Source organism: Alternaria ethzedia, assembly GCF_023757985.1.
Source record: "Alternaria ethzedia strain BMP 0044 chromosome Unknown scaffold_2, whole genome shotgun sequence".
NCBI classification, from domain to species: Eukaryota; Fungi; Ascomycota; class Dothideomycetes; order Pleosporales; family Pleosporaceae; genus Alternaria; species Alternaria ethzedia.
In genome coordinates, this window is record NW_026056195.1 from 692556 (window position 1) to 705373 (window position 12818).

General features: G+C 52.2%; 7 protein-coding genes across 7 annotated transcripts; 2 read left to right on the forward strand and 5 right to left on the reverse strand.

The window, feature by feature from the left end:
• Positions 1-811: 811 nt before the first annotated feature.
• J4E87_001037 (uncharacterized protein) lies at positions 812-1966 on the reverse strand (the record flags this gene model as incomplete). Its single annotated transcript, XM_049372686.1, has 3 exons — positions 812-976; positions 1038-1705; positions 1771-1966. 3 exons carry the CDS (start codon positions 1964-1966, stop codon positions 812-814), a joined length of 1029 nt encoding a protein of 342 aa, XP_049237344.1.
• A 439-nt stretch (positions 1967-2405) lies between these two features.
• RPL44 (40s ribosomal protein L44e) lies at positions 2406-2896 on the reverse strand (the record flags this gene model as incomplete). Its single annotated transcript, XM_049372687.1, is given in 5 exon segments — positions 2406-2480; positions 2531-2596; positions 2647-2747; positions 2800-2875; positions 2888-2896. 5 exon segments carry the CDS (start codon positions 2894-2896, stop codon positions 2406-2408), a joined length of 327 nt encoding a protein of 108 aa, XP_049237345.1.
• An 837-nt stretch (positions 2897-3733) lies between these two features.
• J4E87_001039 (uncharacterized protein) lies at positions 3734-5861 on the reverse strand (the record flags this gene model as incomplete). The annotated part of the gene is made up of 2 exons (XM_049372688.1): positions 3734-4319; positions 4408-5861. 2 exons carry the CDS (start codon positions 5859-5861, stop codon positions 3734-3736), a joined length of 2040 nt encoding a protein of 679 aa, XP_049237346.1.
• Positions 5862-6405: 544 nt separating this feature from the next.
• J4E87_001040 (uncharacterized protein) lies at positions 6406-7323 on the reverse strand (the record flags this gene model as incomplete). Its single annotated transcript, XM_049372689.1, has 1 exon — positions 6406-7323. The coding sequence occupies one exon, from the start codon at positions 7321-7323 to the stop codon at positions 6406-6408; it is 918 nt and encodes a 305-aa protein (XP_049237347.1).
• Positions 7324-7849: 526 nt separating this feature from the next.
• Positions 7850-8488, forward strand: J4E87_001041 (uncharacterized protein; the record flags this gene model as incomplete). Its single annotated transcript, XM_049372690.1, has 2 exons — positions 7850-7898; positions 7983-8488. The coding sequence occupies 2 exons, from the start codon at positions 7850-7852 to the stop codon at positions 8486-8488; spliced, it is 555 nt and encodes a 184-aa protein (XP_049237348.1).
• Positions 8489-8696: 208 nt separating this feature from the next.
• J4E87_001042 (uncharacterized protein) lies at positions 8697-10078 on the reverse strand (the record flags this gene model as incomplete). Its single annotated transcript, XM_049372691.1, has 2 exons — positions 8697-9654; positions 9717-10078. The coding sequence occupies 2 exons, from the start codon at positions 10076-10078 to the stop codon at positions 8697-8699; spliced, it is 1320 nt and encodes a 439-aa protein (XP_049237349.1).
• A 1406-nt stretch (positions 10079-11484) lies between these two features.
• J4E87_001043 (uncharacterized protein) lies at positions 11485-12499 on the forward strand (the record flags this gene model as incomplete). The annotated part of the gene is made up of 5 exons (XM_049372692.1): positions 11485-11536; positions 11585-11668; positions 11728-12067; positions 12124-12214; positions 12278-12499. 5 exons carry the CDS (start codon positions 11485-11487, stop codon positions 12497-12499), a joined length of 789 nt encoding a protein of 262 aa, XP_049237350.1.
• Positions 12500-12818: the final 319 nt, after the last annotated feature.

Consider the following 12818-nt stretch of genomic DNA (forward strand, 5'->3'; position numbering starts at 1 on the left):
CCATACATGAGCTCTGCGTTACAAGCCGGTATGTTGGTCATAGTTTGGTCGAGTAGATGACACGATTTAGTTTCGGGACTGAACCCAAGGTGAAGGAGATGTAGTCCAAGTCAGCCCCAGTGCGTGCAAGAAGTGAATGGCGTGTAGGGAACCATGGAGGTAATGACGCATTCACCCGAAGAGTGCGGGCCTGTTGGGTGAGAGACGAGCTGTATTGCTGTATTGCTGGAGTGTAGGTGGAGGGAAGCACCCCCTTCCAGTTTAGGCGGCGCAGAGCGAACCTTGGAACGACAACCGGCCACTAGTCAACCGAGGGTCTCAAGCACAATTTCTTGTGTCAATTACAGCCCCAACCCGACTGAATTTCCTCATCTCCCGAAAACAAGTCTCAACCACTATCGCACCACGATGGCCAACACCTCGCTTCTTCTGGACTTACCGGCCGAGCTCCGCAACACGATCTACCAACTTGCTCTCACCCACTCAGAGCCGCTGCATTACCGCATGCCTAAGGATGGTGAAGACAAGCCGTACCTCTACCATCGCGAGGCACCTTTCCAGCAGGGTCCGCATCAAGAAACGGTCACGGTACTGGTGGTCGTTCAGGTGAGGTTGATTGGAGCTTTCTCTTTGTCTTAGACAGCATGCTAGCAACAGGCTGAAAAGCTTCGAAGAAATACTACACATCTTCGATGGTCATTCCAAGTTCGTGTCATAATCTCTAGTACTCTACCAATCCGTACTTGATAGTACATGTGGAGCTGATAACACCATGAACAACACCAAGAGCTGCCATTCCAGCTTAACCGCGCTACTTCTTCTTCGGCACCTCGACAAGTCCTCTAGTCTCTTTCATCCGCCATTGAATCGCCCTCGCAAGCTGATATAGCACCTCCAACGTCGGCATAGCAACACCAGCATCTTTTCCCGCTCTCAACGGCTCGCCCAGCAGATTCTCAAACTCGATAAAGTTGCCCTATCAACGTTAGCACCTCGTTCTTCCCACGTGAACCACCGGAGTCAGGAACTAGACTCACCTTCTCCACATCCTGCTGCATACTCGGCTTCAAATAGCTCTCCAACGGATCAAGATGAATGGTCGCCTCAACCACATCCTCCGCCAACTCAACACCACAAACCGCCTTCGCAGCCGCAACAATCTCGCGCATAGCCGGTCTAACAAGGCCATCCAACGCCCCATCAGCAAGTCTTAGCCGCCCATCATCCAGTCCCGTAATCGCGCAGATGGGGTTCAGACAAGCATTGAACACCAGCTTCTTCCACCTATCATGCAAAACATTAGGCGAGTACTGACAATTCGTCTTCCCTCCTTTCCCATACAACTCCACGAACTCCTCCGCCCGACGTTCCGGTACAGCAGGGTTGATGTTCGAAGTGGGAAACGCGCCGATGAGAAGCCTGTCGCCTTCGTCTTGGACGATGTGGCCCGGTGAGGGTTCCGCGCTGCCGATCATGGAGATAGCGGAGAGAATGGGGATGTTGGGATGCGGGCGCAAGAATGGCTTTTCGATGTTGAGGCCATTTTGCAGGAGGATTAGAGTGGTTTTGTTGCTGTTCTTGGGCAGGGCCGGCGTGATTAGGTCGACGGCGGTGGGGGAGACGTCGGGGATGTTTTTGGTGCAGAGTACGACGTAGTCGTATGGTGGGAGGTCTTCTTCGGTAAGGTTGGGGATGGTGTTGCGGACTTGGGTGTGTTAGCTTTTTGGGTGCGGATCGGCAGGTGGATCGCTCATAAGGTTTACAACGTACCAACGCTAGGTCTCCATTCGTCCAATTTTCCATGATCGCAGCTCTCGATTGTGTATCCTTGGTCTTTGACGACGTTGTAGTTGGATCGCAGCACCACGGTCACCGTTGCGAGACCGCCGACTTCGAGGTTGACGGCTGCAATGGCACCGACTGCGCCGCCGCCAATAATGAGGACACTTTTCTTAGTATCAGCCATTGTGTGAGGGCAATCCAAAGAATGATGGAGACTCACATGAGAAGTAGCGTCAAAGCCAATCGACAAGATAGGGCGCGACGCGTTAGTGGGGTGGAGGGGTAGCCACTACTTAGAAATGACTCCGTCAGTAACGATCCGCGCGGCTGTACCTGCTGCATCCAGAAGCCATCACTTGGCACCGATCACGCTGTCACTACCTGCGTTAAGTGGGAATGTTTTGCGGTCCCTTCAATCGAGCTCCATTTGATGCATATGTAGGTTACAGTCCGTAAATTCGTGGCTGGTGACCTTTTGTCGCCAGATCTTCCGCCTCACACGCCTTCATTCCTATCGCACTGATGATTGATGCATTGCTTGAGTCGAAGGTAGAGCCGTCCATTCCATCCGCCCGAAGACTACGCCGAGAGCCCAGCAAAAGAGAGAGAAAGAAGGTACACGCTTAGAAGACGAGAGCGGCACCCTTGGTCTTCTTGTCACCACCGAGCTCGAAGTGCTTGCATCGCTTGAGGGCGAGCTACGAGTATGTTAGCGATTGCGAGGTGGAAGAATGTGAGCGGAGCCTACCTGTGCCTTGGTCTTGCACTGTGTGCACTCTAGACGGAGAACGACCTTCTTGGTGGTCTTCGCTTTCTGCATGGTGTTAGTACTCATCTTTTGAGCTCGAATGCGTGCGATCGTACCTTGTGGAAGACGGGCTTGGTCTGACCTCCGTAACCGGATTGCTTGCGGTCATAACGACGCTTACCCTGCGCGAACAGAGAGGCCTTTCCTGCCTTGTATTCTACACAGTCTCAGTATACGGGTATGCGAGTGTGTGGACGCGGATCACTAACGGGTGACCTTGTGCTGGGTGTGCTTCATGCACTTCTTGCCCTTGCAGTAGGTTCGGCGGGTCTTGGGAACGTTGACCTGGGAAGTCACAGTCAGCATTCAGGCTCAATGCTTTTGAAATTCCCAATTTCCTGTACTGGCGACGAATGCGAAGCGAGCGACCGACGTAAGCGATGGCGAGGGATGTGCGGTGATGCGGAGGTCGCGATTGAGATCATCCTGGTGAGATGTTGCCACCATCAAATGCCAGCATCTACACTGCGCCCGACAGCTGGGTTCAGATGCGGCGCGATACCAAGGGCCCGTGATGGAGTACGTGTTGAGTCGCCGCCTCTTCAACGCCAAGGTCCTCACATGTCCCTTCGCACCAGCAGCCCTCTGTAAGAGACGTTGTACAATCCCACCCCTCTCAGCATCAAGTGTCTTCCGCCACATCTCGGTCTTCTAATGGGGTATCATCGTGTCGAATGTCGCGGGGTCGGAGAATTCGCCTCGCCATCGTCATCGAAGATTCGTGGATTCGTTCGCTCGTCGCACCGGTCGTGGTCCTTCGCAATGTCTCTGGCAACAAGAATGTCACTCACCATTTTGACGGATTTTGCTCTGTGGTTAGTATGAGCGAAAAGTTGGCGGTGTTGCTGGAGGTGTTGTGGTCGCGCTGGGCCGATATTGCTAGCGTTGTGTGGGCTTCGGCTAGGTTAGTAAGCCGACATCCGCGCCACTCACCAGCCACAGCCAAGATGTCGAGGGCACGCACCAGACCATCCCCAAACATATTCACTAGTCATTGAGTGTGTTGAAACGATGAAGTGCAGTCGAAGTAAGAATTGAATTGTGGTATCATGCGTGCCAAATAAAGTGCAGATCCCTAATCATATATCATCCTTGACCCATAAACCCGCGATGGGAAACAAATGAAAGCTGCGAGCGTAACGACTAGTAAATCGGATGTCCCTCCTCCCACTTCTGGACCTCCTTCGTATCCTTGGATGCGGACAGTGGGCTGCTACCCATGCCGAGACTGAACCTGCCACTCTCGCGCTTCTCAGGGCTCCGTCCGTCGTCGATGCGCTTCACAGGGCCGACCCATTCCCACATGCGAGCAACGTCACCACTCGCTGTGGCTCGGACACCTGCACGGATGTTGCTGTTCTTTTCGACCTTCGCCTGCACCCTTGTCCATAGCTTCTGTCGGCGAGATGCGTTGAACTCAGTCCTCAAGACGTCATCTCGCAGTTGTGTCATACTGATACCCTTCTCCGCGCCAGGGTCATAGTAGCTCAACGCGGCCTGGTCCTGGAGTCTATCGTATGCGTCGCTTGCGAGTTGCTTCGCGCGAACTTCCATTGCTCGGTTACTGGTGTATGCGTACTTTCCGTACGATCCAGTGGCAATCAGAATGAGCATCGTTACAATTTGGAGAAGATGTCGTTCAAAAGATTCTCGGAGGGATCTTCGGACGCTGCAGGAGAGGGAGAGCTTGGCGAGGGAGGTGGATGCGAGACGTCGTCCGCCTGTTGTTCTGTTTCCAAGGAAGAGTAACTGATTAGTACAATTCCACGTCAGATATGTTGCACAAGTGGTTGGAGAACTGGAAAGGAAGTACTTACCCATCGGTGCTTTCGACTATCTCCTCTCGCATAGTCAATTCAGGAAAGGCTCTGTCGAACAGCTCACTGAACTCCTGGTCTGTCAAGCTCTTGCTCTTTTGAGAAGCCATCTGCTGCTTCAGATCTCCTTCGCTAACTTCAGGGCTTTCCACTGGATTCCCTGCCGCATCTGGTTCCCCACACTCATACTGGGCCTTGCGCTGTCGCAGAATCTCCACTGCCTTGTTCGCGATACCATTCACCTTCCGCGTCTTCTCGCTGTCTGGCTCACACGTCGGAGGGAGAGGAACCAGGCCACCGAGTGACAGCGGATGGTCCTTCATAATGAAATCGGGATCGCACCTCAGAGTCAACCCGCGGAAACACTGCGCGTGTGGTGGGCAGGGCTCACACTGCGGGAGGAGCTGGTCTGCCCAGCTCGGTAGCTCCATACCACCAAGTCCAGTAGCATCTCGTCCGATGCCACAAAAGCCAACATCGATCTTTTCCTGTCGCCAGACGCCAGCGAAAGCGGCTGATGCTGTGAGGAGTAGAGTTCCGGCCATTGCTTTGATCGTACCAGTGGCTTTGCCCTTTTGCCTCCGTCTGCGTGGAGGCAGAATGTCGACTTCGCCAGCCTTTGCACGCTCGCGCACTAGTTCAAGTTGCTCCTCTGGAGTGAACTCCTCGCCGGCATCTGCAAGATCGTCTTCCTGATGCTGTGTACGTGGGTCCGCCACATCAAACGTTCCACGTGTAGGTACCATGATGCCCTCGTCTAGTTGTTCAGCCTTGGGTTGGACGGTCCTCCGGCGGTGCGCATCGCTCTTGCGCCGCTCCTGCTGACCAAATCCAGTAGTTCTCCTACGCCGGTCGCGCGATATGGTATCTGGTACTGCAGGAGAGCTTCCGCTTTGGAACGGGTTTTCCTGGGTGAAGGGGCTGGCAGCGTCGTTGCGATGCCATGCTTCAGGCTCAGGCGTGGGCTCTTTGGGTGCAGGAGTGACACTCTTGCGTGTACGCCTAGCTGCAGGCCTCTCATCCACCTCGGGCTCAAACGCTCTGCTGTGTTTGGCAGGGACAGCGCGCGCGGGTGTCTTGGCGCGTGGTGCCGGCACCTCTGCCTCCTCTGTTGGCTCGCGGGTGGTTCGGCGGGTTGTGCGTCGTGTCTTCGCAGGCGTAGGTGCTATGAGTGTTTCGTCCTCGGCGTCGTCTGTCTCGACCGTACTGGCTGAACTGGAGGGGACGTCTACGATGCCCCGCGTCGATCGCTTCGTGTGTGCCTGCATCCGCTGGACTTTGGACTTCTGAGGGAGGACCAGGTCGACGAACATGCCAACCAGAGCAGGCTTCTTTGCCGAGGACGGATATGTGACGCCATGTCTCAGCAAGATGCTCCTCAGCTCCGGGACTGTTATCTTGCTGGGGTCGACGCCATCTTCATAGTACCAGTACTCTCCGCGCGCGTCAGCCATGTCGATGTGGTGGGGTCCTTTTTTGTCGCCGAATTAAGTTTACGGTTGAGCGGGGCCGGCGACTGAGACAGTTGTAGGGCGGACGTGAGACAGGCGTGGGTTGGCTCGTGTGGTCGCTGTGATGGGCGATAGGCAGACTTGGGAAAGTCTGCGCAGCTTGTTTGTGATGTCACCGAGGCAACTGCGGGCCCGTGCGCTGGCCGCGGCTGCTTTCATCTCGTTCACCTCTTTCATTCGCTTTCACACGACAAACATCACAGGTGCCGATGAAACAAAGAAGAATTGTGAACGACGAATCATATACAAGTCGCCTAACCTTCTACGCATGCGAATAAGTCAAATATTACTACAAAACAAGACCCTGTGGAGGCTACATCAACAGCTATGAAGACACACTCATCGCGAGTTTACATTGGTCACCTGCAAAGGACGGCATCACCGATGCGAATTACATGAACGAGGTACATGAATGCTTATAATTGCTCATCGATCCGCATCTTCTCGCGGGTTGTTTAGAGTAGACATGATCTGATGAAAAGTTCCCTTATAGTCCCTCCGCTACCCACTTCCTTATCGCCGCTCTCCATATCGGCGCAAGATCCTCCCCTTTATCGTTGAAGTGAGTTCCTGTGCGTACGGAGACTTCCTCCGATTCTAGGATATCTTCCATGGGGAAGAAGTGCAAATTATCCGCCCGTAAACTCTCATGTAATGGTTGCGACGTCCCGCCCTTTATATCAAATTTGTTCCACCCTCTCACGATCTCCAACCCTTTTTCTATGACTGGTCTGGTGTTCGGTTCCATAGGCCAGAGTTCGGTCCTTGAGTCACCTAAGAGATGCTCTGATAAGGCAACCCCAAGTGCGATTACCATGAGAGGATCGACAGGTCCATTAGAGGCTGTCTTCAGCACTTTGGCGCTGAACATTGACCATTTGTGTTCCACGGTAATATATGGCATCTGTCTGCACAGTTTCGCTAGTCGACACATGTTGGCTTGGTTGTCGATCTGTTTGAGGACCTTTTTGCCTGGATTATTCCTTTGCGTCAAGTACTCGTTCACATCAGCGTCGGTATTTTGCAGAGCCACATTTCGGAGCCATTTGTGTTTCTCTTCTGGAAGAGATGCGAGAAGCGCAAAGAATTGTTCGGTGGCAGTGGTCTTGCCTTCGGCCCGGGTAGAGATCGTGATGGTAGTATTGAACTTCAACTCAAGGTGTGCGCACTCCTGGTGTAGCTGTTTGTTGACATACTGTAGCTGATTGAGCTGTTTGTGGCCGGAGGTGTCGTTTGTCGTGTACTTTAGCGTTGCGTCTGGTGTGGTTAGGACGTATTCGTAGATAACGTTCCGGAGCTCGGGAGGAAGAAGGAAGAAGCGGCTCTTGGTCGCTGGTTTTACAGCTTCCGGTTTCGACATAAACGACCAGATGAAATCTGAAAACATGTTCGACCTAACTGGCATGCTTTCCGCGTTGGTAGAAGATTTGGGGAGCAGATTACGTTGGTAGGGGTTGAGTGATTGGTGGATTCGTGAGTATTTGTAGATCAAGAAGAGTTGTGATGTGGTTGTTATGTAGAAGGGAGGAAGCCCTTGTATATGTAGTAGAGGGTTACAAATAGTGAACGCTCGTGAGTGAAACTCGCGATCGATACGATCCGGCCCAACAGTGTTGTCAACGTGAGGCTAACCACTTCAACAGAGGCAAAGCGCGATCCAGAGCGTTTCAATTTACGAGAGAGTACTCACTCGATCGTATCGCGAATGAGTTGAATGCAGTGACCTTTTTCACCTGGAGTACCTAGTGGCTCGTCCCTTTAAAGCATCCTACTCCCACCCCCCGAGTGCTCCTCTCCTCTCCGAGCAGAATCTAAACCCACCCATGTTTTACAGAAGTCTGCGTCTGGTACTTAATTTCGACTCGAAGACGTTACTCTAGTTTACCCAGCAGAAGTACGGTACAAGCAGACAAGCAGACGAACTTAACAACATGTCCACGGAATCGCCCCTGCTCAAACTCCCCGGTGAATTACGAAACAGTAAGTCAGAGCTCTGGAGTCATTTATCATTGCCACTTCGACGATGATCGATGCACTGGTCATGCGCTAACTATGATGTTCCAGAAACATACGAGCTCGCGCTCTCTTCACCAACTCCGCTCTATCTTCACTCGCCGGAAGCACCCCGGCAGGTTGTGCGGCACTCGGAAAATCTCGGTGCACTCGAAACACCGTCTCCTGTCAAGCGCTACGTTGAGTTCAACATGCTCAAGTATGCGAACAGGCAACTTTACTCGGAGACTGCGGGCTTGGACTTCAAGTACAACAGCTTCAAGATTAAGCTTGGGCGTCCGAAGCCTGCACAAGATGGACAAGACACCGAGATCTTGCGAGGTCCGAGAGTTTGTAAGGCATCTCAGGTTAAGTTCGACAGGGGCTATTTGGATGACTTTAGCAAGAGCGCATCGTCTCAGGGACAGCGCCTCAAGATCATTTGGCAGCATGCTATAGATCTCTGGGAAGATGCATGGTGGAATCCTGGTTGCCGGGAAGGTCCGGGATATCGAGTAGAGAACGAAGACAAAGAATCGAGAATGGTGCGACGCCACCTCGAGAGCCTTTTCCAGTAGAAATAGGTAACCAATGAGGCTTTTCCGAATAGTCTAAACCTCCGTTTTCCTCTACAGCCTGCTATCTCGTAGGCGTTTATTACTTGAGGCTTGAAGGGTGAAAAGTTCCGGGGCGCGATTGTAGCTTCGTGTTGCTTTAGTTGCTCTACCTCTGAAAGCTCTCATACTTCACCATAGCTATCTACTTCTCTACCCCCTGTACAGCTATCTACCTCTCTACCCCCTGTACAGCCCTCGGAATCACATACCCGGCCCATTTCTCCTTGCTATCAGCCTCTCTCCATACATCCATTCCACCTGCAACTCCATTCTCATCAATTTGCCAATCGCCTCTCTCCACCATACCCGTCCAGCTCTTCAACACATCGACAAGACTATGATCATGCGGCTCCTCAAGCGGCTGATATCCAGGACGATACATATCTACATGGCTGTCTTCACCATCCTCTTTTCCCCCGAACTTGCTGCCATCAGTCCTCCTTGCATACCCATTTGCTCCAATACCAAAAGGTAAAATCAACCTACATTCGTCCTCGGCTGTCGTCTCCCAATGTGGGAGAAGGTATAGACCCGCAGTATGAGTTTTAATACGGTCGAATCCAGGGAATGGATTGTCTATTTCTTCGCCAGTGACAGTGTTGGGATTGAAGCGAAATAGAAGGATAGGAGGCCGGTCGGAGGTAGACGAGAGATAAGAACCGAATGGCTGATCGGAGAATATGGAGGTAGTTACTTCGAGACCTGGGGCTATGTTTCGGAAGCGTGGGCGTCGTGCCTGTCGGAGGAAATCGTAGGTGAAGTTGTGGGGAAGACTCATGCTTTGAAGTATGCTCTCTTCGACCAGCCCATGTACAACTTGTTCAGCTTCTGCGTGCTCGGCTGTGGAAGGCATCCGAGTTTCGATAGTTTCTACTAGACGATTGAAAGCCTCCACATTCTCTTCCAGCATGGATTTGCTGTACGGGATAAACTCCCAAGGGTCGTAGCGCTCATTGCCAGATTTTTCGTGTATAGCTTTGGGCGCAGCAACGATCTTCCCTTTCCGAATCTGGCCCAGCCAGAACTCCAGAGCGGTTTCCAATGGGTACCACACTTTCTGTTCAAAGACCTCATCTGCGTCATGGATGCTTGGGCTCAAGATACAGAGGTTCGCTTCTTGATCATATCTGTACGACAAGATTAGTACATTCCGGACCAAGACAGTATGCGGCTGTCTGATTCAACTTACACCAGTCCGCACCAGTGACCCGAGAAGTTGTTCATCTCGTAGAGAACCAAAAGATTGCCATCTTCTCCATCGTCTGACCAATCTTCCGCTTGCTCAAACATGAAGTTTGGCGAAGCGAGATTTTGTAGCCAGTAGAAGAAGGATAGATCGACTACACTTTCAGAATAACCAATAAGTCGAGCTTCTTGGAGAAAACGAACAAGATCAGGCGAAAGCTGGGGACGAACAGCCTCGGCATCATCGCCAAAAGTGTCGAACCATGTCTTGCAGGTGGCTTCGAGAGACTCTGGACTGCGACCTGAGCTGACCCAACCGTGGCGCAGTATTTCGTTGTGTAGCGCGATGCATCTTTCGACATTCATGATCAGCAGTTAATATGAGACAGCGAGGGCGGAAGCTCATGGCGCGATTGGGAACGACATCCATCGTAGCGCAGTCTTTGCTGTGCCTCAGTCCATGTGGGGTGTAAGAGGCCACCGTGTGCACGACGGCATGAGACTAACAGACACTAATCCCTGAGCGGCTAGTACCAACCGCGGTGTTATGAAAGGGAGCCCTTCGCGCTGCAAACAACTCTGAAATGCTTTTCAAACGCCAGGTAAAGTCTCGTTGATTCTCCAGCGATGAATCGAAGTGCCTAAGGCTGGTGACATGACTCGCGTTCCATCCAGCCCTCATAGGCGCAGCTCGGAAAATCAACTTCGAAAAGACCACGCCACTTCCTTAGCGTCCTCTCCCCAAGCGGGAAGCCGCATCTCCGCTTACACCTGGATCGCAGCTGCTGCGGTTCTTCTTGCAGCTATCGCCGCGCAGTACTTTCTCGAGCCTCTCAACTTGGTTGAAGTCTGGTACTAGATTGAATCACTCCATGCGACGTCTACAGCTGCTAGGTCATCCGGACCAGTCGTCATATGTTACTCACTAGCTACTAGTAGGAAAGCCTTGGAACTGAATATGGGTGAGAGATCCGAAAGACTGGAAAGCTATTTCGGTGTGGTTGACAGCCTCTTCTTGCGAGACTTCTTGCGGCGATAGGCATCGAGGCGTTGGCGTTCTTCTTCTCGGTCCCCTTGGTAGATCTCGGAAGATGCGGCACGGCAAGTGCGCCCGCGCCGCAACCAATGTCATGCCAAAGGCATCCATTCACATATCTCAAGAAACAGTTGCACGTAGCGACAGACCTTGAGTTCATGTCACCATGCGAAATTGCTGACAGACTCGCCATTCGAAGCTTTCTAGCTCGCACTAGTTGTGGGGTAGGCCTCGGCTTAATGTAGCTTAATCTCGACACCCTGCCAGATCGGCCTTCCTCCATTAACAAGCCCGCCATCATCTCGTACCTGTATGGACTTAACTCGCCGGCATCGAACCATGTGCCGCGGACGCGGTGACGAAAACCGGGTCGCCATTTCCGCGTCTGGCTGAGACAAGGCGCAATGTGTCCCGGACCGTTTGGCCGTTACTAGGTCCACAACTATATGTGAAAAGGCGGCGAAAACATATAGATTGATTGAGAACAGTGGTCACGCAGCGCACATTGAGTACATACTCAATGTAGAATGCCGGACATGTGCCTTTTCCCCGATATTGATGTGCAGCGCTCTAAGCACGAAATGGACGCCTCGCCTCCAGATTCGGGTCGAGATACTTTAAGCATTAGCTTGAGGCGGTCTTTATATAGCATCGTGAAGACCTCGAATGCTGGCATTTCAACTGCCAATTATTACAGTCTCTCAAAACAGGGACCTTTTGAGTTTCAATCGTCAACATGTTCGGAAAGGCAGCTATCATCAACGCGCTCGTGAGCGCCGTGTCGGCAGGTTTGCTGACCCTCACCTTGCATGTTACATTCCATTGACGAGAGATAGGCACGATCCTGTGGGATGGTCGCTTCAACGACATGACCACTTCCTCCGATCTGGACAAATGGTCATGGGCAAATCAAGTGGGCAGTAAGTGCTGCAGTCAAGCTACACAGCGAACACAGCTGACGTTCGCCTCTCTCTGCCAGACTACCAGTACTATATCCACGGCTCAGGCGCCACCACCAAATACGTAAACCTGTCACCGAACTACAAGAACTCTGGCGACACTGGCAGCAAGCAAGGTGCAAAGATCACGATCGATAACACGGCTAAGTGGAACAGCGACATGTGGAGGACTGAGCTCATTCCCCAGACGAAGGCTGCTATCAACCAGGGCACGGTATACTACCATTTCTCGATCAAGAGGTCTACTACCAACGTTCCAAGTGCGACGAATGAACACCAGATCTGTTTTTTCGAGAGCCATTTCACAGAACTGAAGTACGGATGGGTCAACGGAGAGTCTGGCACTAGCAACACCAACTTGTGAGCTGACCCAAATATATGAACTCAATTCGGGGATGATGCTAACCCAAACGCAGGCAATGGATGGTGGGCGGCCAGAGCAAGTGGAAGGTCGAACTCAAGGCGGACGAGTGGCACAACGTAGCTTACGAGATCAACTTCTCCTCCGTAAGTCGCAATCATTTATAAAGTGACCTTGAGCACATACTGACTTTCAATACCATCCCTTAGAACCAAGTCACCTTCTGGCACTCTACCGGCAACAGCACGCTCACCAAGACTGCCGGGCCTTTCTCCACCAGCACTTCTTCCAACGGCGCCGACTGGCATCTTGGTGTCCTTCGTCTGCCCCGCCAGGGTAACGATGGAACGGGCGCCGAAGATTGGTTCTTCTCTGGGACTTACATTGAGAGCGGCCCGCTCACAACGTCCGTTGCTAGCCCCGCAGCATGAACGCATTTGACTTCGTGACTGTAGATTCGGAACACATGTATATATTGTCGCAGTTTGCACTTGGAACGTAGCATTGTAGAGCTGGAATCATATCATCTTAGTCCGGGAGCTATTAGATCCAGAACATTAAAAACTACGCTGTCAATTCCTCCTTCCGCCTTTGTATACTCATCGCAACGACGAGATCGACCACTTCCGCCCAATGCCATCTTCTTCGCAGGAAAGTCAAGCTACAGCCTTGTCCAAGCCTCTATCTCTGGAAAACACCTTGAAATTTACTAGTAGCGGGTCCATTCTGATGATCATGGCATTCTGCTCG